General features: G+C 43.6%; 2 protein-coding genes across 2 annotated transcripts in view; one reads left to right on the top strand and one right to left on the bottom strand.

The window, feature by feature from the left end:
* Positions 1–1,270: 1,270 nt before the first annotated feature.
* On the bottom strand, positions 1,271–10,904 carry LOC116389171 (BTB/POZ domain-containing protein KCTD16-like). The gene is made up of 2 exons (XM_031857643.1): positions 9,462–10,904; positions 1,271–1,988 (listed from the first exon to the last, which is right to left on the bottom strand). Exons 1-2 carry the CDS (start codon positions 10,282–10,284, stop codon positions 1,537–1,539), a joined length of 1,275 nt encoding a protein of 424 aa, XP_031713503.1. The 5' UTR covers positions 10,285–10,904; the 3' UTR covers positions 1,271–1,536.
* A 4,051-nt stretch (positions 10,905–14,955) lies between these two features.
* nr3c1 (nuclear receptor subfamily 3, group C, member 1 (glucocorticoid receptor)) overlaps positions 14,956–24,581 on the top strand; it is a 16,197-nt gene continuing 6,571 nt past the window's right edge. The window contains exons 1-2 of the mRNA XM_031857727.1: positions 14,956–15,285; positions 15,936–17,137. Coding sequence (XP_031713587.1) covers positions 15,936–17,137 — 1,202 coding nt within the window. The 5' untranslated portion in view covers positions 14,956–15,285. The remainder of the gene's footprint in view (positions 15,286–15,935; positions 17,138–24,581) is intronic.

The raw sequence follows: 24,581 nt of genomic DNA, 5'->3' as shown, positions 1-24,581 counted from the left end.
GTTCTCATAATTGTGGCCATTTTGAATAATACTTTATGCTAACTTTACACCCATCACCTCCGTTATAGAGGTTTGAAAGATGCAACTTTAAAAATAACAACAAATACCTGGCAAATAAGTTACAATTTTACAGAATGATGACCAGGGTGACAGTGAGCCAGTATTCACAATATCATAAATACAATTTATTCATCACTGAGTTTATTATTTATGCCTGTACTTTTCCTACTGTAACTGAAGATATTACTGTCAAAATATCTTCAGTGCAAAAGGCCATAAATCCAAAGAGCTACTTTATATGATTTTTGGCGAGCAACTGTCAGCAAGCTAGCTGGCGAATTAAGCTAACGTTTGCACCACGAGTCAGTTGAATCTCCGCTGGACTTTTTATGGTTTCCAGCTAACACCTTTTTCTCATGTGGCACATTTTGTGTTAAATGATTCAAAGCTCCTTGGCGCCTAACGTTGAGTTAAGTTCGGTCTGAGAAGAAAAACACAATTGAATCCTTACTTTCTTGATCTTCTCTTCTCTCTTGAGTGCTGCTCTTGCACATGTAGGTTCAAGAAATCTATACAGCTTGTCTGGCCTTTTTGTTGTGGTTGCTAAATCTGTGATTGGATTATCGCTGTCAGGGGGAGAGAGGTTTGTTGATTGGCCAATTATGAGAATAAGACACGCAGGTTGACGAAAACCTGTATTTTCCATGTTCAATTGTAGCCTACTGCAGATTACAATGTCTACTAAGATTGCAGGTTTTACGAAGAATAAATACAAGTTGAACCCATTTATTAGCTTTTTTGCACACTTACAATCAAGTCAAATAACCATTATATACTCTACCTACACAACATCATCTATCCAACACATAATGACAACATTGGACAAAACGTTTTACAATGGCAAACAGATCCAGGCGGTGCTTTCCTTTAAGTTAGCCCCAGTCTCAACACACCATTTTTACCCATCACACAAAACAGTGAATTTAAAGTTTGTTTGATATTGCATAATTATGCTAAGGGTGAAATGACATGCAGTGCCGATATCGAAGCCTACTATGAGTATATGTGTTATCAGTGGAGTATAGTGATATTCCATTGCTAACTCACAGCACCATATGGGTACGTCCATTTTTAAAAATCAGCTACTTTGGGCAATTGCACATCCAGTATGTGATAGGTTGATGAATTGAAACGATGTTGCCCCTGAGGTTGCTTTGTTGCTTGAATAGTGATATAGTAGCCGCTCTCTGAAGTGAGAACAGGGTTAGTGATGTAAGCCCCAACAAGTAACCTGATGTGTAACCACATGTGCATATCATACACAACACTGTGCATACTTAACAAATCAATGACTCCCACTGCATTGTACTGTGTGTGCTCAGCTAGTCATGCTGGCGGGAAAGTGTCCATAGTATTTTTTTCTTTTTTTTCTAATACAGTATGTGCCTTAGAGGGTGCAGTCTATTGCCTGTGCAGTTAATACTCTTCATCGATGGTGACATGATGACTACCATCTCTTTCTTTTTAACACTCATTTCAGAGACGGTACTTTCTCAGGAGCTCTGATTGCCAATTGTACTTCCTCTCCGGAAAGCGATCGGGAATCCTGATGCGCCGGAAGTCCTGGATGCATTTCTCCAGCTCCTGCGCTGGAGTCATCTTCTCCTTGTTGCCTTTCCTTTTTGCAGCCTCTCGATCTCGGACCCCGAAGGTTCTCACGCGGAGCATGTCAGTCTTGCGGCGCATCTCTGCCTGATGCAGCATGTGAGCTGATCCTTTGGGCATGGGACGGTCCAGCGTCTGGATGTTGGCGCGCCGGCTCACGGGGCCACAGATCACGGTTCCTTGAGGGGAGCTGGCCTCCGACTGGGTCTCAGAACAGGAAGTGGACAGCTCGTTGAAGGAGGTGCCGCTCTCCCCTTCGCGCTCGCTTTTGTGGCTCTTGCAGCAGCAGTCACAGTGAGAGGACAACCACCTTGAGGGCCCACCTGGAAAACAAAACACGGAAACACATTTGTCTCTTGTTTTGACCACATGCAGGACATTTATTCTTGCAGCAAGACGCTCTTTCATGCAGTAACGCACTGTAAACTAATGTCCTAGTTTTCTGTATGGTGACAGATTCAAACTGTAATCAAAAGAAACAGTTGCACTGATCAAGCAAATGCTGACAAATGCCTACACAGCAGTTTCAATGTCATACAAATATATTTAAACGAACATCAGATGAGTGTGTGTGTGTGTGTGTGTGTGGGGGGGGGGGGGGGTTGCCATTTAATTGCTAAATTTCAAGGAGCTTGTGGGCTGTGCATATTGCTTCCTCTGATAAAGAGAGGCCCCAGAGCTCAGTGCGGTTCAGTACGGCTCCCTAAAAGACCTTTCCCATTTCCCGAGGCAAAGCTTGTCTCAGAGCCAAAGCTATTTGCTTTGCCGTCGCAGTTTCTTATTAGAACTGTCTTGTATTAAGGAGGTGGTGTATTATTTTTGTGTTTTCAGATCACTCTGTCAAATAACTCGACAAGGTGCGTTCTATCTTTAGGGAGGGAGCAAAGTAGAAAAGGCATGTTAACAAAGTATAATTCATCTTGGGTGGTAACAGAACTGGGTCGGTGAATAGATGTACCCGCAGGTGTCCTGACCTCCTGTCATGAAGTTTACACAGACACTCCACCAGATAGTAACAGAAGATTTTAAGAGTCTTCATTCTGCCTCTTGTACCTTGAATCGTCTCACATTCTCCTACATTGCTAATTATGAACCAGAAATACTCTGCTGTAATGCCCGCTGGCTTGTGAAGTGTTCATGTAAAGACAGGAAACACTGTAGCGGTCTTTCATTTTCCAGAAATATCCCTGAACTATGGTTTCATTTAGATGTATTAACAGGTAGATGCGGCGTTGAAAGCTGCTGTGCTCTATGTATTCTAAACAACAGAATATGAGAGATAAACTGGTGCACACAGGCCCTTAATACCTCTTAATGGCTCTTTCCAATGGGATGACACAGACTCAATGGCAATGATATCTCAGAGCGAGTAATAATTTTGTCCATTACCTCCTTCCAGTGCTTGCACCAATTTATACTGAACAGAGTTGAAGGGGGATTTAACCTCTCTGCGCCCACTGTAATAATGACCTTATCTCTTGTGCGATGATTGCATTGAGCTGATAGTGAGAGAGTCACTAACAGCTTTTTAATGGCTAATCCATGAGTAAAGGGGCCAATCAGTGCACCAGTTCCCCCCGCAGAAAATGAATCTAGCTGAATCCAGCCGACGAGCAGCACTAGGCAAATGGATGCAGGCGCTTTAGCTCGGAGGATCAGGCTGAGCATTGTTTCTAAATGGATGGATGCTGTATTCCAGAGGGGCAACCCGTTTAGGAAACTAGCCAACACCCAATAATAGCATCATAAAACTTTTAGGCCATGCAGGAGAATGAATTGTATTAAAGCCACTGATGAGGCTGAGAAGGACCTGGGCTTGCATTTTGTTTCATACAATAATTTGTCTCAATGAAGCGTGGACATAGACGAGCATATAATTCAAAAACAAATCTGCATTGTCAAAAGGCGACCGCTAACTGTGTGTTTTGGATAAAAGTGGTGTAGTGTCAAGCTTTGATGTCCCCTTCAGAGCCAAGACAGGAAACGACTAAGAGCCTTGTCAGGAAACGCAGTCATTCTCGGGTACTTTTAAACAAGTGGGTGTGTGCAATACCCTTTGGTATCTTTTCAGGGAAGCCATTGATTGCATTGTGTTTTTCTCAGATCCATACAGCCTGTCGAAGAGATCATATTCCAACCACATTAAAAGACTGGGGCTGGTCCTCAGACCAGACTCAGGCTGCACTTCTCATAAATAACACAGAGAGAGGGAGTCAAGTTCAGCAGAGGTTTTGCAGGCGTGTCACAAGGGGTATCCTCAAACTCCTCTCCATCTCTAATGAAAGCAGGGATGTTTGTCCTCGTGCCTGTGAGAGGTCAGAGTTTTATGGATATTGAAGGGCCTGGATATTGGAGTAAAATTAGACATTTTTTATCCATTGAGAGGTTTTAAATGGCAGAAAAGTAGGACATGATGGGGGCTAAAGGCAGACGGCTCTAACAAACTCAGATTCAAATGTCAGTGGCTTTCTTGCCAGACATTAGTGACTTTGTTTTCATCTGTGCCTCTAAACAGACTCATCAAGGGTGTGTGATGATTATTTCTCTGACGGTGGAGCAGCTCTGTGCTCCAGTCATGTAATCTGAGAGGCAAAAAGAGAAATTGAGAGGAACAAGAAATATACTCGATCACTCAGCTCAATTTCATGTTGTTATAGCACATGACCAGGAGGCCATAACGCAATTTATTTCAGATTTGCACTTGAGTCACCCGAAGCTGTCTGCTTTTCAAATTTGAATCTCAGCAGTGATGTGAACTGTGCCCTCAATCTAAATCAATGAAAATAAGTTTTCAACACAAAGCGGCTCTTTGTATCCAAGCTGCTGGAGTCAGACAAGAGAACAAACACTTAACTTTTACGTTTCTGGGATAAACCTACTTGCTTTCTCCTTCCAAACACAACAAAATATTGCAAGGCAGAGGGGTGTTAATCATCTTCAAATGCTTCAGTCGCTGCTTGGTTTTAGTGCAATATAATATAATATTCTCTGGCCTACAATTTGGGCGAATTTGACATCTCGCAAAAAGTTTTTTTCCCCCCATGTCACTCCCTGGGCTCCGTATGAAACACACAAAATAGGTAGAAAAAGTATCAAAGTATCAGCCCTGATGGTTTAGTGAAAGCAATTCTCTGATCATAGACACAGTCTTATATTCTCCAGCTCCCACAAATATTTTTTACTTTGCACCCGCCTCAGGAGGAGTGTAGTTTACATGCTTGTTAGCGCACAAATTAGGCCAGCGTGTCCTTGCAGCAGTAAAAAAAAGGCTTGTCTTGCAAAGGCAGTGACCGTCCTTACAGGGTGAGGAAAATCCATTTCACCAAGATAGTCCTTTGCTGGAAAAGTATCACTTCAGCAGTTTGTGTCCAGCCTCACTGATGGCTACAGCCATCCTCTTTCCCGTTATAGTAATATCTGTAATACCTGCGTACAATTTAATTTGTCAATATTTATTACCTGCAGCCAGCCAGCAGCAGTGATGAGAGAGAGCTGGAGAGGAATAGTCCGGGTGACCCAACAAGCTTTACATGATAACTCAAGGACACTCTTACTCTCACATAGACCCATTACTGCCCTGTCCCAAATTATCTGCTTTCCGGGATGAGAGTGAAGCAGGAAAGACAAGGGGCAATGCTTGTCCTTCACCCTGTCAAGTAGATGATATTCAAAGAGTGACGTCTAAGGAAAGGGAACTCTAAGCTCAAGTGTCTGATCCTCTTTTTATTTCCCCACCACTGACTCAAAATATATAGATTCTTTGGGACAAACTTCAACTCATTATGTACAGTCGACCCCCAACGCCATAACAATCACTACCTTACGACCTCCCGCATGCCAACACACGGGATCCCCTGTCTTCAGGAAACACTCAGCCCTGCCCACAAAGTGAGCTTCACCATGCAAGTAGCCATTAAATGTCCCTGGAGGGATCATTAAGGTGTTGGATGTCAGATGGTAAGAGCTATACACTCCTACAGCTACAGAGCATAGAAGTAGCAGAGCCAGGGATAAAAAAAGAAAAAAGAAGACAATATTCAAATTATATTTAAAGAATGTAAATTTACTAGGTTCGAACTGCATCTGTCATTTTAAAGGAACATACTGGAGGTTATAAGTGTTTTATGTTTAGATTGATGGCTTAACTTTGCTTCCACTCTGCTCAATATGGGAACTGCAAATTGCTCAATGTGGGTAATCCATCAAAGTCTATGTTTCTTCTTTTTATTTGTCAAAATTGCATTATCATCACTTGGTAATGAAGTTACTAGCAGGGACTATTTTGAAAACTCTCCTTGTTGGTGCGTTCAAGGGCACTCCCAACATCTGTGAATTTTGAGTCAGCAGTCATCACAGTATATTGTTGGTAAATGCAGTGTGCAACAGTGTGCTCGTCACTCAGAAACTTGTTCATAATGACAGATTGCCTATATTATGTGTGTTCTACGTCTCTACAAGTTAATTTAAATACCATGAGATGTAAACTAACAGCTGCATATAATATCAATACAATCAATATAAAAAGTTTGTCGTCAGATTTAGAGAAAATACAGCAGTATACTGTGAAGAGTACTATTCAGAGTCAAGGACCTGAAACATGAAAAAGCACCAGCACGGTCGTTTAAGATTCAGTGTATGAGGCTTCAATGAATGATTGGTTTCAAAAAATGTACTTTCCCTTTGCATCTGCAGTTGTTCAATAAGCTCAGCTTTACTCCCAAGGTGATCCAGCTTGTCTACTCGAACTGATGAAGTCCACAAGGTGCTGCAACCATTGTGAGAAATAATGGCACAAGCATTCCTTACTTCTGACCGTCCTCCTGCCCCGGTGCTCTTCAAGACGTATACGAGTTATTCATGGACGCACCATCCATCTCTTGTCGGCGCTGCCAATCCATCCACACGACAACAGGCTCTCTGGGAGCTCAGGGACGGCCCAATCTTTTCCTCCATTACACCCGAGCAATTGATTACTTTCCCCCCTACTTTCTCCCGGCCGCCTTGTGGCTATTGTTCAGGAGCAATTATGGCCACACATCATCTCGTTCACGGCCCAAATGAAGACTACACAGTTATATTAACAAAGCACACCTGGCATTCTCCATCTTTACTGTACATGTCTCCCATTAAGACAAGGCACATCTGCACAGCCCTTTCAGATGAGGAAAGATGGAAACTGTCTGATGGTGCCGGTCCTACTGTTCACTGATGATTTGCTCTGCCTCTGTGATTTATGATGCTATAAATTGAAATATGACTTATGTTTCAAACTGCCTTAAAAATAGGTAAGCATTTATCTTCCTAAATTGCATCTCCATCCCGCATGGCTGGAGACATTGGAAATATTTTGGGAACACAAATTGCTTTTTAATTAGCCAACGAGCTCCTCTTTCCCCAGAGATGATAAGCAATAAGGAGACAAGTCCCAAACGCCAACTGAGAGGTTAGAGTTGTAAATCCTTACAGAAATAATGTTGTCACTGCCGATTGAAAAAAACAAACTAAATGTCTCTTTCATGCTAATCAACCTGCATGTCTGCTTGACGAATAACCCGACAAGATCATCATAAGCCCGTATCTACCAGCTACTCTCTGTCCCGTACACTTTAATGTGTGCTGGTTAGATGTTTTCATTCAAAGGGTGAACAAGTCATACCCGTCATACACGTGAATCATTCATCAGGATCAAAAACTCCCGTTCATGATGAATGCTCGGACACTGCGGCCTCCTCCATCATTTGTTTTAGTCCGTGGAGAAACCAATGGCATACATCCAACTGAGCAGGAGGGGATGACAATAATTGAGAGTAGAGTGTCTGAACTTTATGAGGGAATGTGTCCCCTGACTTTTAATACAGATGATACCACGCAGTAAAATGATGAATATCTACTGTTGGCATTTTGACTGGAGTCCACACTATTAGGCAGAGGCAGTGGAGCCTGTAGAAAACAACTGACGCATTTAACAAGAAGAGCAACATTGATGACGCCAAGGAACTGACGGGCTGGAAGAAAGTCTCTCAGTGTATTTACAGGGCCGGATTGCTCTTTTTTACTCTCCAAACAAACCGAGACTCCCCGTTTCACTCCATATGGGCCTGTGATTGGATGGGAGCATGGGGTAAAAGGAGAGCAGCGAAATGTTCTGCTGAAAACAACAATAAAGCACATCTGTTTCGTGCCAACCTCAAAGGTGCATTTGTCGACATGCATTCGGACTACCTGCCCTAAGCCAGCCAGTGTCCCACATTCAGAATCAGGTTACAGTATTTGTCTTGAAAGTGGATGCGGGCCGCTGTGCTGCTGTGAAGCAAGGGCTCTCACGCATGTCTGCCCCTGATGTGTCTATCCATCATCCTGACTAGGCCTTTGTCTCCCAACGCTCACTATCTATATGTGTTTCCTTTAACCCTCACCTTGTCTTCTCTTTTAATGAAAATCCAGTCTCTCCCTCTTCTTCCGTGTCTTACCACCAAACACTTTTTTTCCCCCTCTCCGCTCCCTCAGACCCAATGAACTTTCCTGTCTGATACTTACTTTAATCTATTTTTGCACCTCGCTCCCTCTCTCTTCTTTCTGCCTCAGTTCTTTCTCCCCATGGCCAGGTCTCATGCAACTTTTACTCCCTCATCTCTCCTCCTCAGCTGCTCTCCCTTACATCTGCTCGCCTCTCGCTTCTACACTTTCCTTCAGCTTGCTTCCTTAAATTCCCTCTTTTGGTTTCTGGGCTTTTTCTTACTCTGCATCTTATTTCCTTCCTTAGTGCCGTTCCTCCCCTGTCCCTCACCTTCTTCTCATCCTCCTCCCACTGTTCCTGTATTTGTCCTAGGGCAGTGTCTGTTAATGGGGAAGGGGAGGAACACCTACACCGTATGCCGTGCTCCAGAAAGTTGAATGACACAGGAAAATCCAACCTGGTCAGATGTTTGTGCAAGTCAAGGCAGACCCCTCTGTTATAATTAGCCTGTATTAACAACATGATTGGTAAATCATTAGCAAACCATATGTCATGTCTTCCTCGGCCCATCCTCCTGCACCTCCAACCTCAGCTCTTCCAAAGGGAGCCACTCTGAGTAATGAACTAAGTGCTTTTTAACTAGCCATATGGTCCAACTCCTCTCTCTGCAAAGAGTGGAATGAACCATGTTTGCAGCTAATTAAGGCCTTTGCTGATGAACAAACTTGTCTTCAAGTGAAAAGCAAAGCTGATTCAAGAGAATGCAGCATCATTCATGTGAATTGTGTGCAGCCCATCGGTGCTATATTATTCATAACCCATCAGCAGCTGGGCTATAACCCTTACGCATGACGCATGTGTACTTGAAGTGTAGCAGCAATGTGACTCAACTTCCCTGAGGCCCGTGGGCAAGTTTGCCTCTTATCTCGGTCCCAAAACAGACGTTTAAAGTCAGCCACTGCAAGGGATGCAAGTATTTTTAGAAGGATGTGCTGAAACCCGACCATACCTCCTGGTGGTGTGAGATAACACACACCATGTTTCTGCAAACCATCTCTAATTCTAGACCATTGGAAATAAATTGCATGGGGTTTCCATATGGAAATATGTGTGGTTTTGCTTTTTTACACCATTTAATTAATGGGGAAAGGGCCCTTTCTGGTCAGCATGCAATACCATACTATGGCCTGGATATGGTTATATGGGGGAGAGAGGGGGCACTTGGTGTTGTTTGTGTTCCACTTGGTTGTTTGCATTCTAATTATTTCTGGAGGTCAAAGCCATCAGTTTATCTCTCATCACCTCTGAAAGTACGAAGTAGGAATAAATCTTCACTCACGGTAGAAGATGTACTGTGCGTAATTGGACCAGACCCTGTCATCCGCGTAATGACCGATGGAGGACGCAGACAGGGACGAATTGCAGGCCACAATGTGAAAGCCGCTCTCTGACAGCATGTCAAATGCTCTCTCCAGGTGCTTGAACTTGAGGTAAAACCTGCAGGTGTAACGGTCCGGGGGTCTGTCCGAGTCCCTGTTGTCATTCAGGGCGTCTCCAAATACCTCTTTCGCCAAGCCAATCCTACTGCTGATGAAGATCTTCGGTAACTTTTTTGCCTTGATATCGAGTTGACTTTCTCTGCCTCCCCCAGCGCACGCGCCTTTGAACGCGACCGTGATGTAGCCATACCTCCGGTCCAAGGAGTAAGAGGGAAAAAATCTCTGGTCACTGCCCTGCGACGCATCATCCAACTCACTGTAGCACACGTCGTCTGGAACTAGTTTTGAATCCTCGGACGACAAAAGTTTGGCCAAATCTGGCAGCTGGAAGTATTCCGCCTCTCTTTTCAACCTTCCTCTCTCGGGGAAGTGGTCAGGGAGGACAACTTGCTTGTCTCTAAGATAATCTAATACATACCGAAATAGAAAGCCATCCCTGTCAATAAAATAACGTCCTCTGAAGTCCCGGGACAAGTCATTTGAAGACCCCTTCTTGTTAGAGAACAGCTTGCCAAGTAAGGAATTTGGAAAGCTTGTCAATGTGGCATGGCGAGTGTAATACACTTGTCCACCCACGTTTAGCTCAATAACATCCGATGGAGGATTTTGCACCGACCCTTGCTCTTTTGCAGGTTGCGTTTTGCAGTTTTCGCTCAGTGCCATTTTTCCAGCTCTTGCACGAAATCGGAGTCTCGATCACGGAGCGCAAACGTCCCAGAAGTTTAGGGTGTGGGGTGTAGCTGCATGGTGTTGACGCCCTCAGACCCAAAGCATAGTCTTGATTCAAGCTGCAGTCCTTGTACCCAGTGTCTCATTGCAAACACTCCAAGGTGTGCTTACAGTATATCCGTTAACCCCATGCGTAAGTGTGCCTGCCCACCGTGCATCCTTTTTTGAACGATTATCAAAACCGGTGAGCACATCATGTTACACGCATCCACTGTGTTGGGTCATTACTGTGATTTCAAAGAAATGCAATTCTTACTTCACTCTGAAATTTCCCAAAAAGTAAAAAACATTGATTTTCTTCTTTTTTTAAAAAGTTTTCTGTGGAAAGGTTCGCCGTCTTGCGTCTGATTTTTGCTTTAATCAGCCCAAAATCAACCAAGCGTCGCTCCTGACAACTGGGATGCTGAAACATGCTCCGAGGTTGCGCACAGAGAGGAGGGTGAAGGTGCGACTCCCGTGCGCATCCATCTCTCCAAACTGCTGAGTGCAGAAACGTTTGGTCCGGCAGAAGCTTAAAGAAAACCTAATGTTGCTCCAAGCTGTGCACGACAGAGAGAGTGTGTGTGAGAGAGAGAGAGAGAGAGAGAGAGAGAGAGAGAGAGAGAGAGAGAGAAAATCGTCCCATGAAGTAATGCCTTACATCATCTTAAAGGAAAATGACATTTGCAGACGATCGACATAAAACGGACTGATGTGGAAGCATCCGTGCAGCTTTTCATGAAATTCAGATCAAGCTACGGGCGGCGTGCAGCTGGTGGAGAGGATTCAGGTCTAATGCAGATTTTAACATCCAGCGTTGCGGATTTTAATCCCTTCTTCTGAGTCTTCACAGTGGCTTTCGCATTTACATGTAACGCTTTTAGCTGACGCGCTTATCCGAGAGACGGGTGAGGGGTTAGGTCCCATCTTGCTCAGAGACTCATCGGCAGTGACAGCTTCACGTGAATTGAGCTGGTGAACTACAGGATACCACTAACTCCTTTTCTATATCCAACCGCAGATTATGTCTCAAATATTGAAATAAACTAAAATCCCATCTAAATCCCAGTTTCACTTTTCTGCATCAGAACCTTCAGGCAGCAGTATCACTTCCAACACCCCGAACAATGTGACTGAATATGAAAATTGATCCCTTCCTCATCGATTTGACCGAGAGAATTCCTATTTCAGGACCACGGACAGATCTCAGCTCGCTCCAAGTGTCAGCTGCTTGATGATCCGTATACTCTCAAATCAATAAATATAAGAGTAAAACAATGCATTGATTAATGATCTCGTAATTTTGCACAAGTTTGTGTTTTGATGCTGAGTGAACATAATGCATCAACATGAGGTACATTTCCTCCCATAAAGTGCATGCTCTTGTAGTTTTTTCAGAAATGTTTGTGGGGGGGAAAAAAACTCAGAAATATGAACCCTCATTACTGAGTCATTATTTCTGGGTAATGGAAGGAGGACATGGGTCTGGGACGTGTGTTATTGCTAAGGTCCTGCTCAGTGAATTTGTCATAGAGCCATCAGTTTACGCAAGGTGAAGGCATCCGCCGGAAAATCCAGTTTGGATGAAGTGAGATGCAGGGCTGAATTGAAGGCTTGTCAATTCATGTCATCATCTATATATGCTGTTATATATAGGTCACAAGCAAGTGTTGTATGTAAAGGATGCACGTAGATGTCTACATGAAAATATGCAATCAAAGGTGTATGCTGACCTGTATCTGGGAGACTTATGGGCCTGTTTGTTTTATATATGAAGTATAAGGTCCCACATGTCTGATCTGTGACTGTGTCTCATGTTTACTTTTCAGATTGTTTGTTGTTTTGTGTGTGTGTGTGTGTGTGTTTTGAAGTCATGCTGTAATAAATCAGATACTTTTATTGCTGCAGTGCTGAGAGAAGGCGTTGATGATGGGAGCGCACCCTTGACTCGTGGTTTTGAGGAGGCAGCAGTCACGCTTTACCCGGTTAATTCAGAGTATATTGTGCTGGAGAGGGGTTGCTAAGCAGCCACAGGGGACTGAGTGGGATTCAAACAGTGGGGATTTAGAGCTACCGTGAGCGTGCCACTGAGCTCTGTTTCTGTGATATGAGGTCTCACTGCTGACATTATGCATGATAATGTTTTGTGGATTATGTGACCCTATCAGTGGAGTGTAGATAGTGAAAACTATTTAGATGGTGACAATATAGATTATTTTATGAGGATTGTTGTGCTGTGTTTGTTTGATAAATGCATATAAATAGCTCTGAGTGTATCTCTGGTGCTGGACTTGTATAACAGAAGTTCATTCCCTGTCCCTTGCTTGGGGAGGATCCTCTTCCCATATGTGCTATTAACCCTGTTTCTTATTCCTCTCACTCATCCTCCCATTAGAGCCAATTTCCCAGCCTCCTGTCTTCAATTTATTTCCTGTTTGTGCGCTAGTCCCTGGTTAGATTCTATCTTTTGGAAAGGGTTGAATTTCATGCAACTTCAGCATGAATAATGTAAGACTATAACTGAGCGTGAAGTAAGAACATCTGTATGTGCTGTAACATTAAATTGACAGTTGTGGATTTTGCAAGCTCTTGCATTATAATCTGCAGTGTGTGGCATGGTAAATTCAGACATTTTGAGACCAGTCGGGTTGTGTTGCATGAGCAAAAATGCATCTGTTGAGTAAGAAATGGTTTTAAAAAGTAATTTCTAAATCTTTACAAATAACATAATTTATGATGAAATGTTCATTGATAACTTTACACATCTGGTATCCAAACATTGTTCCTGTGGTGTGTACTTTTGCAAACAAGCCAGTGAGTTTGCTGTCTTTGAAAATATTCAATGCACTGTTGTGCAGCCTTGAAAGCAACAACAAACCTCTCAGCAGAGTTATTATCCTCTTTGCACACAGTAATAGCCTGCCTTACCCTACTTCCTCTTCTCCCAGGCACTTTTCAACCACTCATATTTCCAGATGAAAGAGGCATCAATATGAACTGGCACGTCTTGAGAAACAAAATGTGCTGTTTTTTGGCCAAAATCGAAATGAAAGTAACGACTTAATTAAAAAACATTCTAAGCTCCCTTCTGTTTGAATACATTATTTGCTTCATCATATTTTTGTAAATGCACGTATCAATTGTTTCCTTCCCAACCCTAAGTTGAGAAGTTTACCCATTACAACTCCCTGATTAATAATTATCCAATAATGGTTTATTTGTTTACTGATGCAGCAATTTCAGTGACATTAAGAGTCCTCTCAAGCTTCTGGAGACAGTACAATAAGTAGACCAACAGACAAACTATAGTCTCATAACATAATTTCTTTATGTTAAGAGTAGCTACACTGCAGTCTAAATGGCAATGCAATATCATATTGATCACATCAGTACACTAACCACCATTGTGTTGAATCCTGACTGAGACATTGCAGTCTAGGGGCCAGTGGCACGGAGTGAGATGCTCTAGTTTACTGTAGGATAAAAATATCTAACATACAAATTGTAGTGACTTTAACAAATATCCATTTTAAAGCCACTGGAGGGCGAACGGGAGAACTTGTTCGGACGCGTGTTCCACAAACATTTAATGTCCACTGCGCTGTCTTTCTTTAGATCTGTTGATCCTTTTATTTAAATACATATTGACACCGTACCAGAATACAGGATACTTTACATGGACACGATACCTTGACACGACTTGTTGACACGGTCAACAACTGTTAGCTTCCCGTCCACACACACACCTGATCCTCATTACCAGGCACTTGCATATATGCACATTTAGGTTAAGGTGCCACCCACTGTTCAATGTCAAGACTGCATGTGTACACACCCCATGTTTCCCTCAAAGACATAAGAAAACAACAAAACTACATTATGGCTCCAACACAAATACACACTAGATAGACGTGCAAGCTAAAAGGGGTTTCCGTGCACTCAACAATCAATTGCATCAGAATTGAACAACTTGAACAGACTATAAATTCTAATAAGTTTACAGGGATGTGTTGTCTGCGGTAGGATACCCAGCAGTGCATTCAGACCTCACAATAATTCTCTCAAGGTATCTTTATCTGTGGATCTTTAGTCCAACAATAACTTTTTTTTAACATGGCAGATCTGTAGATAACTACTTTTTTGGTATTTTCACAGGAAGAAATAAAAACGTCTGTCAGTTCATCACCGGATCATCGTCACTACAATGTGGTTGACTATGTCCTTTCATAATTGCTCTCACTGTCCTCCGCCTCAGATGCCTGTCTGCCTGTCTGTCTCTCTGTCAGCACCATTAACAGCTGCGAGACAGTGGGGCCCCACGGTGGCCAGCTGCATGAACAATCATGCCAGAGGAGAAAGATTGTGACGTTTTGATGAGCAACATTTGTTCACTGCAAATGCACTCTCTGCGCTTTAGACTACTTTGTTGCTTGGGTTCTGGTGCCTCCATGTAAAATAGATAGCGTTGTTTAATTCCACTGGAACTAATTTTTTTTTTTTAATTTTAAATCCTCAATGTCGTCCCTTTAGATTTAGAGTTTGAGCTACGCCACATAACAAGCTGCAGTTACGCTGCACGGGCAGCAGGTGGCGCTGCATGTTGTAAACAGGTCATGGTGTTGGCTCGCTCAGATCTCCATTTTGTATGTTTTTCTTGGAGGTTAGCGCCTACTTTCCTAATGGCTAGCTGCGACTCTCCACAGCTCAGTCACTTCAACGCAGTTTGCATGACAATTAACAGCGAGATCGAACAGCAAGATTGAAAACTCGTAAGAACACACCCTGATCGACGTGTTTGTGTCGTTTCATCAAGTCATGTAGCGATACGCGAAGAGGAGGAACAGTTAACGCTAACAAACATTGAGTCAGTGGTGCGTGTTGTGGACTGCCACTTTCAACCAAAACAATGTTGACAGACGACCTGTGGACACGTACCAACAGTCGGTCATTTGAACGGTAAATGAGCTTTTATTCAGATTTGAGTTGATACGCGTTAGCTTAAGACATACAGAAACGTAGCACGTTCAACGTCAACGCTAAATATGCACTTATAGGGGCTATGTTAGCAGGCTAACGTTACTGTCAACAACATTCGGGCGAAACGTAGGTTCGCAGCCACTATAGCTCTTAGCCACATTGCTACCTAGCATGCCAACAGTTAGCAATAAGCTAACGCTACCAGAGCTTAGACTTGGGTCAATTTTAAGGCTGTCTGCGTGTGATTTGTGGTCGAACACATGCATTGTGTGCTAACTTTAAGTAGCATTAGTGTGTATAAGGTGGAACGTGCTGTCTATGCGCTCATGTTGACATGTTGCTAATGGGACCAGCTAACACTATTAGATATCGTTAGCTTTGTTAGCTATCAAGGGCGCGCAGGGGGGCATGCTTGACAACTTTCTCCAGTCTTACTTTGACCTAACGTCCGTTACTTGCTCTCTGTAAATGCACGACCTGATGCCATTTTAAATTACAATACAGTTCAGCGGTATAGTGCGCGTGTGATAATCCCATGTTACTGCATTTTAACGTGGTTGCTATGTACTGTACTTGGCCCTGTCTGTAAACGCTCTCTGTCTATTACCCCCCCCCCCCCAAAAAACAAGATGGACAATGGTGGAGTGAAGAAGATAACGTATAGAAGAGATGATCATCTGAGCAAATTGGTCTACACTGAAAGCCCTGAGAAGGGAGGTGTGTTGAAAGTGGCTCCTCACAGTGCCATGTCCATCACCTCTGTCGTTCTACCACCCAGTCTGTTGATGCAGCCAGGACAGGTGCCTAACGGCCTCAGCAACAGCCCTCTTCCAGAGGAGCTCACCTCTGTCACTGCCACCGTAGGCCCCTTGTTGGAAGACCAAGAGTCCAGGTTTCTGACCAAAGACCAGAAGCTTCAGCAGCAGCACTTGCTCCAGTCGCAGACTTCCGCTACGTTTGGTCGTCAAACTTTGAGGGAAAATTTGCCCCAGCCAGAGGCAAGTATAGCAGACATTTCACAGTCCTCCATGGATTCACTTATTGGGGGATCAGATCCCAATTTCTTCCACACGAAAACAGAGGATTTCTCCATGGATAAAGGAGAGCAGGATCCCATTGACCTTGATCATGCATTTGATCACATTGGGAAAGATGTGGACGTGAACCAGAAATTTTTCAGCGACAACACTTTGGACCTGCTCCAAGACTTCGAGCTCACTGGGTCCCCCTCAGATTTTTATGTCGGGGACGATGCCTTCCTGTCCACTCTGGGGGATGATTCAATGCTCGTGGACGTTAGCTCAGAGAGGGACATAAAGCCCGTCTTGGTTGAGAGCATCAACAGTAGCGGGACGGTCTCTGTGGCTCTCAATGGCAGCAATATGGCAATCCCAGAACAGTCCAGTGCTAGCGTGTGCACGACTGCCTCCTTAATTCCTACAACCACTTTGTCTGCGTTGGTGAAGAAAGAAAAAGATGCGGGCTTCATTCAGCTCTGCACCCAAGGTGTGATCAAACAGGAGAAGACGTCTGCAGGCCAGAATTACTGCCAAATGAGCGGCACATCCACTACAGACGTGCCCAGATCTAGCCCCATCTCCATCTGTGGGGTGAGCACTTCCGGGGGACAGAGCTACCACTTCGGAGTCAACCCCAGCAGCAGTGACGCTCAGCAGCAGAAGGAACAGAAGTCCGTATCCAGCCTGTATCTCCCGGTGACTACGATCGGCCGGGCCTGGAACAGAAACCAAGGTGTCGGGAACAACTCCGCAATGCTCCGGGCCAGTGAGGCGTTCTCAAGCTCTCCCTCTTACCCCACCAGCTTTGCAAGGTAAGAAAAGTCAGCAGAGTGTGGTCTGACCCTGACCTTTTGATTGTAGTCTTACTAGCTAACTTGAGCTAATATGTTCATGTGGTGATCCCAGTTAAGTCTTATTTTATCCTACCCTGCATCTTGCAACTTATTTGACATATGAAAGATGGCTGAATATTGCTATATTAAGAAAAGATAACCACAGCTTTCCTTGTTTCTTCCTGTATTTGGCATTGAGTGCTCTCAGTGTTTAGTGTCCATGGACAGAGGAGTGTTTAAATGCACTTTCTGAGCCACCTGCCTTTTTAAAGGAGTAGTTCACCTGAGAAATGTTGGTGTGAAGTGTCAACCCGAATAGTTTTCTGGCTCGCTGACTTTTAATTAAAACACCAGACTGAATCATATTTGTCTACGCTGCTTTATGGTTGTGTTTATAACGTGTGGTTAGTTTGGTTTCAGTGTTGTAAATGAGGTGTGATTGACAGCTCAAATAACCTGTGCAGTAAACAAAGGACCAGAGAGACATAGGGCTTCATACACCCTAAACCAATCCATTTAATATGTGCCTCTGTCCGCCTCTACTTCAGACACAGTAATAGGGCTTTAGTGATCAACACCATGATTAGTTTTGACATGCCATTGACAAAAGTATTGGTGCAGAATATTATTTTCTTGTGTTGTTTACAGTTCAACTTAGGCAGACTCTGTTATCTGGTTTCACAATGACGCGTTGGTGAATCTGGATTACAGCTCTCACAGAGGTGGTTATCAGCTGGTGGCGTTAGTCCAGGGTTTTCCACTTTTGAGTTTATACACATGAAGGAGTTGGGCCTTCTAGCAAACAGCCAGTCACATGCAGCAGCAGCAGCAGCAGATACAACACAAGGTATCTAACACATGTTGGGATTGTTCAAAAAGTAAAATATATACATTCTAATGACTAGAACACGAAAAAGTGATAGAAATAGCGGAAAATATAAAGGGCTCAGCATTTTCTCATACCAAGCCTGGATTGGTTTTGGAACAGAGTAAAGGAAAGAGCAGACATATGTAAATGTAGTGAATATAAATTAGCTACTTGTCAGTGTGAAGATTCACTTCCTTATTGTAATCAAAAGGATGATTGGTGCATTTTGTTGGAGCACTGTGGGGAAAACTTCCAATTTCTTGGATGGTGTCATCTCACTTATGCTCATAGATTTCATCAAGGGGCCTCTTTGTACACCTGAGCGGCACTGTGAGGCATATTATACAGTCATTTCAGCACAATTAATATATAACAATAGCAGCAAATTTAAGTTATTACTGGTAGAAGCATCTGCAGCCACCTGCCAAGTCCTGTTTTATAGCCACAGTGAAACAAACTTCTACTGTGTTTCAGGCTCCAGCTGATGGATGAGGAGGTGGACATTTTATACGTTTTGATATGCCGAAACAAAACAAAAAAAACTCCGTCTCCTCAGGTTTGGTTTGCTGTGTTGGTTACCATAGCAACATAGCGCTTTTTGAAATAAAGCCATTGTCCTGAGACAAAGAAATGGCAGCGTTAACCCCTGAGTTAGTTATTTAACCCACTAGTCCTGCTTCGTTTCGACGGGCTCACGCTCTCTACAGGACGTGGCTTCAGCAGCAAGCACCACAATCTGGAGAAAGGATGTGCTGTGAAAAAGCAACGGGGAATTCCACTTTTATCACGTCAGACATGTGGTCTAGTTTTCCCTTTTAAATCAGAACGATTTATTTACTATTTTTTTACTCTCTTCTGAGTCTGTTTATCAGCCTGTTGGCTCTGCCCAGCCCCTCCACAGACGCATCCACTCGATGGCGCTTCATGAGGTGGTTTTGGGCAGATCTCTTTGTATCCCTCAGTTGCGTAACGCCAAAAATACACCTGAGATGTGCACCGTCTTCACTTGAAGCAGATGTGTCCCCGAGGACACAGTGGTCAGTGTACAGTAAGAAGGGAATTCTGTAGCAGAGAAGAGTGACAAACACTGCAGGTTCCACTGACTTCCTCATGTGATTTTGTTTTGTTTAACCATTTCGTGGCTTGCTGAGCGTGGCTGCGGTGGCTCTGCGGTCAGGCGGTTGGCATCGGTTCTCCGTCTCCTCCGGCGTCTCACGCAATGGTGCTGCTACTTCCTGCTGTGGCTCCACAGTTTGCTGCTCTGCACCGTGCAGGTCAGCTGGGACCCGTAACATTACCGCACGTCTCCCAGTTCACCAGCGCTCACATTCTCCCTAACTTGGCTGTTCAGTTTTACGCTCTGACTCAGTCTGACTCACTAACAATCCGTTCTCACGTTAGGAAGAATGCTTCACCTTGAGTAATGCCCCAGGTTTTCTTATATTTTGGGGAATACACGCCCTCATAATATGATGATTGGTCATAATGAAGCGTGAGCTGATTTCATTTTTGGTTGCACACAAAGGAAATGCGTTCTTTGAATGGTGGAAAAATAAATTTGACTATAATTCCTGTGTCAGGTAATCACTCAGCCCATTTAGTAGGCTCGTGCTGTGCAGCTTCTGTTATTTCCTCCTACGCCTTCGATTGGCCCCGCCCATAGAGGGATGTAATGACTCAGCCATTAATCCTGCTCCTGACTTAAGGTTACGTTAAGTATACAGCACCCTGTAGGGTCCTGGAATTTCTTGGCTCGATTGTTTGTAGTTGAGGAAGTTGTTTGCAGGAGTGATGCGACTGGCTCACTGAATAGAGTCGCTTCAACATCTCTATGTGCATGTTGTTGGAGTATGGTTCAGGTTTTCACACAAATAAAAGGTAATTCATTCAAGCTTTCACTGAAGTCATGCATGGAGATGGATTCATACCGTAAGTTCAGTCTCTTGTCTGCTGAATATTACCTCGAGCTGAAACAATTAGTTTAGGAATCAACACAAAATGAATCAGCGACTACTTTTTATGTCATTTTTTCAAAGCAAAAATGCTAAACATTAACTAGTTTTAGCTTTTGTGAACGTGAGGTCTGCAGCTTTTCTGTATTATGTAACAGAATAATCATATATTTGGGTTTTAGACAGTTGATGGGACAAAACAAGCAATATAAAGATGTCATAAGAAGTGGTGTGATAGGCATGTTTCACTGTTTTCTCACAGTTCAACAGTTCATCGATTCTTTTAGAAAATAATGAGCAGGTGAAGTAATAATACACATGTTGGTTAGTTGCAGCCCTGATGTTAACTGACTGATAATAATGCATAGACCGAGATCAGCAGTGCCTGATATGTTGAGCAGCACATCCGGCAGTGTCTTTGCTAAAACTCCGGAGAATCTCACATGTGAGAATATTGAGTCAATTACACACGTTAATGCAGACGTTACAGGCTACCTGAGTACCACTGGCACGTCAAAGAATACGCCCAACATGTCAAACTAAAGATCTGATTGGTTGAAGACTATGACAATCAACAATAACGTCCCCATTCACTTAAACTGCAAAGGCTCTCTAGCAGGTGTCGGGCCTCTCTTACCTAGGGACATAGAGGCTGAATCTGATTGGATAAAAGCTCTCCTTAAAACAAGCTGTGCTGGAAGCACAGCAACAGAGGAAGACAGGAGCTGTGCAATGGGGAAACAAATTATAAGACAGTGTATTTGTGAAAAATTATTAATATTATTATTAATACTTTGTGATTCTGTTTAGGCCAGCAGAGAAGGCTTAGCTGGCCCTAACGGGCCACCACTGATACCACCACTCATTCTCCAAACCTGCGAGCACATTTCAGGCTCTTTAAGAGTTGCAATAGTCTTTGTAATGCCTCCTATTGATGATAATGTATGTATGAACCCTTCCCTTGTGGCTTTGTTTGACAGTTTGTAAGAACCTGTTGAATGTGTGATTTTCATGGCAGGATGAGCTCAGGAGTAGAGCTTAGTGTTTACCAGATAAACACTCTGTCTCAGAATATAGAGCCTTATCAAAGTGTCACAGTGACCAGAGTGATAGGTCAGGACTGGTGAAGTCAACAGCTGTGTGATGTATCAGCTGTGGTTTGGTGCCTGGTTTGATACATGAGAAGTTTATTTATTTATTTATTTATTTTTATATATATATATATATATATATATATATATATATATATATATATATATATATTTTATTCTTTTTTTCATTCATTCTGGGCCCTGTGTTTTGAGAGTAAGCTTTGGTCAGAGTCTCGGTACACAATGTTGATCTGGCACACCCCTCCCTTCTCTTTCTCTCTGTCTCTCAAGGGCAGGGAATTTGACTGTCAGCAGAAGCTTTCAGCTACTGTAAATCACCTTTCATGATTTTGCGGGTGTGTGTGCATGCGGGTGTGTCGTCATGGCCGCTGTGGCAGGTGGACCGCAGAGGGCTGCCGTGAAGCTCTCACTCTCCTGACCTACTTTCCCTCCTTCCTGCCCACAGCTGGTGCCGAGTTAACGCAGCAGATCAAATGCCAACCATTCCAGTCACTTTGGCGTTATTCCCGCATTCTCCTACAACCAGTTTTCTCCATTTATTTTGTGTTGTGTTTTGACACTGTTTGGGCTTATAGAGAGTCCCTACATTGAGGTTAAGAGGATGCAGCTAAGCCCGTCAGTTGTTCGTGCCCTTCGTCTTACTTTTGTGTTGCAGTTGTCGAGTCAGCAAAAGCCGAACTTTGGGAGTGGGTTCCTCCCCACACTAAAGGTGTCATGGTTATGCAAACGGTAGCAGCAGCAGCAGCATGCCTCCAATTCATTTTTACGAGCTCGGAAGCCGCCTCCCACCTACACATACAGTCACCTACAGCGCCAATTATGGAGGCTAATATGGAAACTCAAATACTCGGGGGTTGTTTTTCTCGTGCTCGGCCAGATTGATGTTGATGCTTGAAGCCAAACCCGTCTTTGCTGCAGAATGTAGCTGTTATTGAAGGGGGAGACGGTGGCTCCGAGGGAGTGTCGCATGTGAGAATATCTCCCTAATGGCTCGCTTCATGGACCAAAGCGATGGCCACAAAAAACACTTGATGACCTTTCTGTGGCCGCAATGTTCACTGACTATGTTGTCAAATACTCCTAGAGACATGCCGTCTGTTTTTATCGGAGGCAGATACTTCAGAGAAGTCCGGTCTTTTACCAAACAAACGCTGTCCCTCCACTCCTTCATAGGAGCTGCGTTGTTGCTCTGCACGCGAGAGTGATTCAGAGCGTGCAGACCAGTCCCCGTTCTATTTTGGGGGCCCTCACCTCGGGGGAAGGAGCACTTCCTTCTGCTCTCTTCATGCTCACGGAGTTTTGATGAAGATGAGATGTTTGTGCAACGTTCAACCATATCCGTGGCAGTGATAACCTTCACAGTAGCTCACAAATAAGGTTTTTAAGCTTGCCGCCACCCAGCTAGGAATCCAGTAAATGCACAAACACAACATTATCTACCTCACTTAAAAGGAAATAGCTGGGCATTGCAATGATGTGGCGCTGATGGCTTCTCGTCTGAACAGACAGAGAGACGGGTATATAGAGCAGGAGCCTGCCACGCTACTCGTGACACTCAAGGCTAAAAGGAGATTATGAATAGTTAAGCAGGGCACTGGGCCACCGGCATTAATCTAAGTGCGTGAAGTGGCTTGCCTCGTTTAAACCCGGGCTGATTGATCGCACTCCCACAGACGTAAGTGGTTAACTTTCTCGGCACTGCGCTCGTTGAAGTCAGGGACCGTCTCCGGGTGTCTCTGCCTTTTTTGAGCTGTGACTGGGCTCTGGCCGATAGTAAACTCTGAGGGAATGCGAGAACTTCCTGTCGATGGCATGCACTCACTTCAACAGATGGTTTCAGAAAGAGGAAATTTGGTCTCCGCACACTGCTGTGCAGCTTTGGTTGGTTAATGTCTGACGAGCCTCAACAATCTGATTTGTAACTTGTTTCATGGCTTAGTTGGACGTCGTCTGATTCCAAATTGAGTTTAAAGAAAACACTGAAAATCAGTGACATCACTTGAAGCTTGCTGTCGGTGTTGTAAATGTATAGATGCTGCAGTAATTGGATTTGAACCAGTAGCCTACAGCCCTCTGGTAAAGCTGTCCTGATGTCTCCATCCCAGTGGGCCAATGACGGATAAACTGTACCGTTTCCCCCTTCACACCCTCTGACATCATCGTCATTAGCCTCCTCCACCCACGCTAACAGCCAGTTAGAGCGTGCGTGCGTGCGTGCTCGCTCGCTCGCTCGCTCTCATAGAAGTCTGTTAAGGAAACCCCACATGAAGCTGTGTGTGAAACAGATGGCATGCTGGTTACATCATTGCAGTGGCACAGCTTTGGTTGAATTGTATACATGGTGTGACCCTTCACCAGGCAGTAGTTTCTAGACCAGGGGTCCCCAACTGGCGGACCGCGGTCCGGATCCGGACCCAGACGAAGTTGCATCCGGACCCAGGACCTAAAATCGATAGTTCGGAATCATACATATTAGGCAGCGAGTTTGTACTTTAACCGGCGCATCTTATTCAGCCGTTACGGCACTTGTTCAGCGGTGCAGGACACACCGACCAATGCGTTGTAAATCATATCACTTGATACAGCTCAGCCAATCAAATATGAGTATTCTGACAAGTTTCCTGACTCGAGCGAGGTTTACACACACCGTGACACACGGGGGAGAGACGAGGAAATAGAAAGAAGAGCAGGGGAATTGTGTTGATCAGAGAAGTTATCTCACGTTCTCCAAAAAGAGAAACGTGTTCAGAGAGAATAGAATTTATAAGCAAGAATGAACAGAATCTTATGTTAATTCTTCCCACAGGCAGTTAAAACCAGCATGTCGCATATGTCCAGAACCCGTAACTATTGATAAAAGCGGCAAATGAAGCGCACTACGAGGCAAAGCACAACTCTTTTGAACAAACGTACACATTCACATCTGAAATGAAGACACAGAAAATAAACCTAAGAGCCCAATATGATCAGAATCCTGACACATGAATTCACTGTCCTCTATGATGATAGAGCTGAAACAAGTGGTTTAATAACCACACATAAAGTCCATGCTCACTGAGTTATCTTGTTAGAAGATGAGAAAAATATAATATCGTGGTTTTTTTGATTGACATCACTTCACACCTGAATGAACTGAATTTAAAGCTGCAGGACAATTCAGTGAAATTAATTTTTCTAAAATGAATTACTTTATTTTAAGATGCACATTTTTCAAAAGCTTTCTGTTGAATCAGTTATTCTTTAATGCAGCCCTTAGTTTACTTGAAATGAGAAGAACATTTATTTATGTATTTCTATGTATTATTTATAATCCATCCAGTTAAATTTGAAAACTGAGAATAATAATTTGTTAAAATATAATTGATGTGTACTTTCTTTATTTGATTTGAAAGTTGTTGACTACACAGATACATTGTAACTACTACTGGGCTTCGTGTGTGTGTGTGTGTGTGTGTGTGTGTGTGTGTGTGTGTGTGTGTGTGTGCCTGTAA

Source organism: Anarrhichthys ocellatus, unplaced genomic scaffold (assembly GCF_004355925.1).
Source record: "Anarrhichthys ocellatus isolate YVR2014 unplaced genomic scaffold, GSC_Weel_1.0 scaffold19, whole genome shotgun sequence".
Classification (NCBI taxonomy): domain Eukaryota; kingdom Metazoa; phylum Chordata; class Actinopteri; order Perciformes; family Anarhichadidae; genus Anarrhichthys; species Anarrhichthys ocellatus.
This window is presented reverse-complemented; position numbering and strand designations above follow the sequence as displayed.